The sequence below is a fragment of the Labrus bergylta genome, chromosome 14, assembly GCF_963930695.1.
Source record: "Labrus bergylta chromosome 14, fLabBer1.1, whole genome shotgun sequence".
Lineage (NCBI taxonomy): Eukaryota > Metazoa > Chordata > Actinopteri > Labriformes > Labridae > Labrus > Labrus bergylta.
Window position 1 is genome coordinate 2,085,483 of NC_089208.1, and position 2,500 is coordinate 2,087,982.

General features: G+C 45.5%; 1 protein-coding gene across 1 annotated transcript in view; it reads right to left on the bottom strand.

Annotated features, from left to right (window-relative positions):
• Nucleotides 1–2,500, bottom strand: part of LOC110003742 (hexokinase-4) — a 19,117-nt gene that overhangs the window by 649 nt on the left and 15,968 nt on the right. The window contains exons 10-11 of the mRNA XM_020659298.2: nucleotides 809–1,042; nucleotides 1–262 (exon numbers count right to left, since the gene is read on the bottom strand). The exon at nucleotides 1–262 is cut by the window's left edge and continues 649 nt beyond it. Coding sequence (XP_020514954.2) covers nucleotides 43–262; nucleotides 809–1,042 — 454 coding nt within the window. The 3' untranslated portion in view covers nucleotides 1–42. The remainder of the gene's footprint in view (nucleotides 263–808; nucleotides 1,043–2,500) is intronic.

Below are 2,500 nucleotides of genomic sequence, written 5' to 3' on the forward strand. Positions count from 1 at the left end.
ATATTTCAGAATTAAAATCAGACAGTTATCTTCTCTCTGCTGTTAAACGTCCTCTTCCTCTTCCTCTTCCTCTTCCTCCTCCTCGTCCTCATCGTCTCCCTCGCCGTCACTGTCCTCCAACAGCCGCGACTGGAGAGCCAGCCGCTGTGCCACAGCCGTTACCATGGCAGCGCCCTTCCCGCTGCCGTCCTCGGAGACGAGGAAGGTGATGTCACACTTGGGGGCGAGGAGGCGCACCGTCTCCTGAAGCTCCTCGCTGAAACTGAAGAGGAGGAGAGAAATATGAGGTGAGGGAGGATAATCAGAGCAGAGTATCATCTCGTATAAATATGGACGGTGAGTTTAAACATCCTCTGCAGAGAAGTGAAGAGGAAGCACACAGACAGGAAGTGAGTCAACACAGAGCGCCCCCTGCTGCCTGAGGGACAGAAACACAGAAGAAGAAGAAGAAGAAGTGGAAGTTTCCACTAAATAATAAAAGATTTGTTTTCATGTTTAAAAACACCGAGAACACGTCTGTGATTGTTTTCTCTTTACTTCCTGTTTCACGGACACAACAGCTGATTCATCGGCTGAACGCCATCTCCAAACCTCGGAGTCGTCAGCGACACCTTTAGAGGCTGGTTTCGTGTTTCCACTCAGCACCATTAATCTCATGTTTGTCCCTTCAGGCTCACCATAGATATTCGTCCTCACTGCTAACGCCATGCGTCCCCGTGTGATTTTACCTTTGACGTATTCACGTGAAATAAAACATTTTGACTTCTAACTTTGTGAATCACTTTGCCTCCGTCTGATTGGCTCTTACTTTGGATGCTTCCTGTACACCGTCCCGTCCACCCCCACCGTGGTCTTCAGACGGTCCAGCTTGCGGCTCACCCTCATGTGGTTGGCGATGGCAGCCAGGGCGGCGGCGCAGAGACGGGCGGAGCGAGAGGAGACGGTGTCGCAGACCAAGCGAACCACGTGGGCGTCGACCTCGTTCCACTTCAGATTCAGCTGTGAGAGAATCCTCCGAGCATTTTCCAACCCGCTGTCCGGCCTGAGAGAGTGTGAGAGAGGTCAATTAATGAGGTCAAATAAAGAGGTCAAATCATGAGGTCAAATCATGAGGTAAAATAAAGAAGTTAAAAAAAAGAGGTCAAATAAAGAGGTCTGTCAATGAGGTCAAATAAAGAGGTCAATTAATGAGGTCAAATAAAGAGGCCAATTAATGAGGTCAAATAATAAGGTCAAATAATGAAGTTAAATAATGAGGTCAAATAAAGAGGTCGATTAAAGAGGCCAAATAATGAGGTCAAATAAAGAAGTCAAATAAAGAGGTCAAATAAAGAGGTCAATTAAAGAGTTCAAATAAATTGGTCAAATAAAGAAGTCAAGTAAAGAAGTTAAATCATGAAGTCAAATAAAGAGGTCAAATAAAGAGGTCAAACAATGAGGTCAAATAATGAGGTCAAATAAAGGTGACATAGTGACACAGACATGTTTACTACATTTGTTTACTTCCATGTCTGACTTTAAAGAAGAAACTAAATGAAAACGAGTCGTCAATAATGTCAGTAGTCAAATAATTAGGTCAATTAATGAGGCAGAGTAAAGAAGTCAAACAATGAGGTCAAATAATGAGGTCAAATAATGAGGTCAAATAAAGGTGACATCATGACACAGACATGTTTACTACCTTTGTTTACTTCCATGTCTGACTTTGAAGAAGAAACTAAATGAAAACAAGTCGTCACCAAAAAAACTGGATTTCAGCCCCAAACAGAGAAAAGGTGAAGAAAGGTGCGTTCTGCCCTGACTTTGATTCTGACAGTTTAAGAGAGTTTGTTTCATACCATTAAATCTGTGGTGAAACACGCACGCTCCTCAGAAGAGGGCGCCTACAGCCCAACACGTACCGCGGTGTGACCTCATCGTTGTTGGTAGAACGATGTGACACAAACAGTCCAACACATCAACAGATTCATTCAGAGTCCGGAGTCTGGACGTCTCATTGAATCTGTTGGCGAAGTCGTGCAGACGGCATGATCAGAGCGAGCTGGTGTTCAGAAAAAACGTTTGCGGTTGTTTTCCTTCTTCAGACAGCTCGCTTCCTGATTGGCTGTCGTTTTATTACATGTGACCACCCCCCATCCCCTCCCCCCCACCCCCCGCCATCAGGTGATCAGATGGTGTTTTTATAGAATCTCTGGCTGCAGAGATCCTGAGGTGAATGGAGGTAACCAGATGCCTCAGGTAGCTGATGATCCCGTCAGACAGGTTTATGAGCGAGTGAGCGCACGCTCCCCGTCAGCTCAACACAAAGACTGGAGCTTCATGGGTCAAGGGTTAAAGGTCGACCTCAGTGGCATTGTATTTAAAGGATCAATCTCAGCGCACTGACAGATGTTTTGAATTCTTTACAACTAAAAACTAATTTGTCTTGGAGCATCTCGCCTCCACTTTAGCCCCTCCCCCCAGATCTGGATCTCCTCCCCGCCTCTTCACTAAACATGCA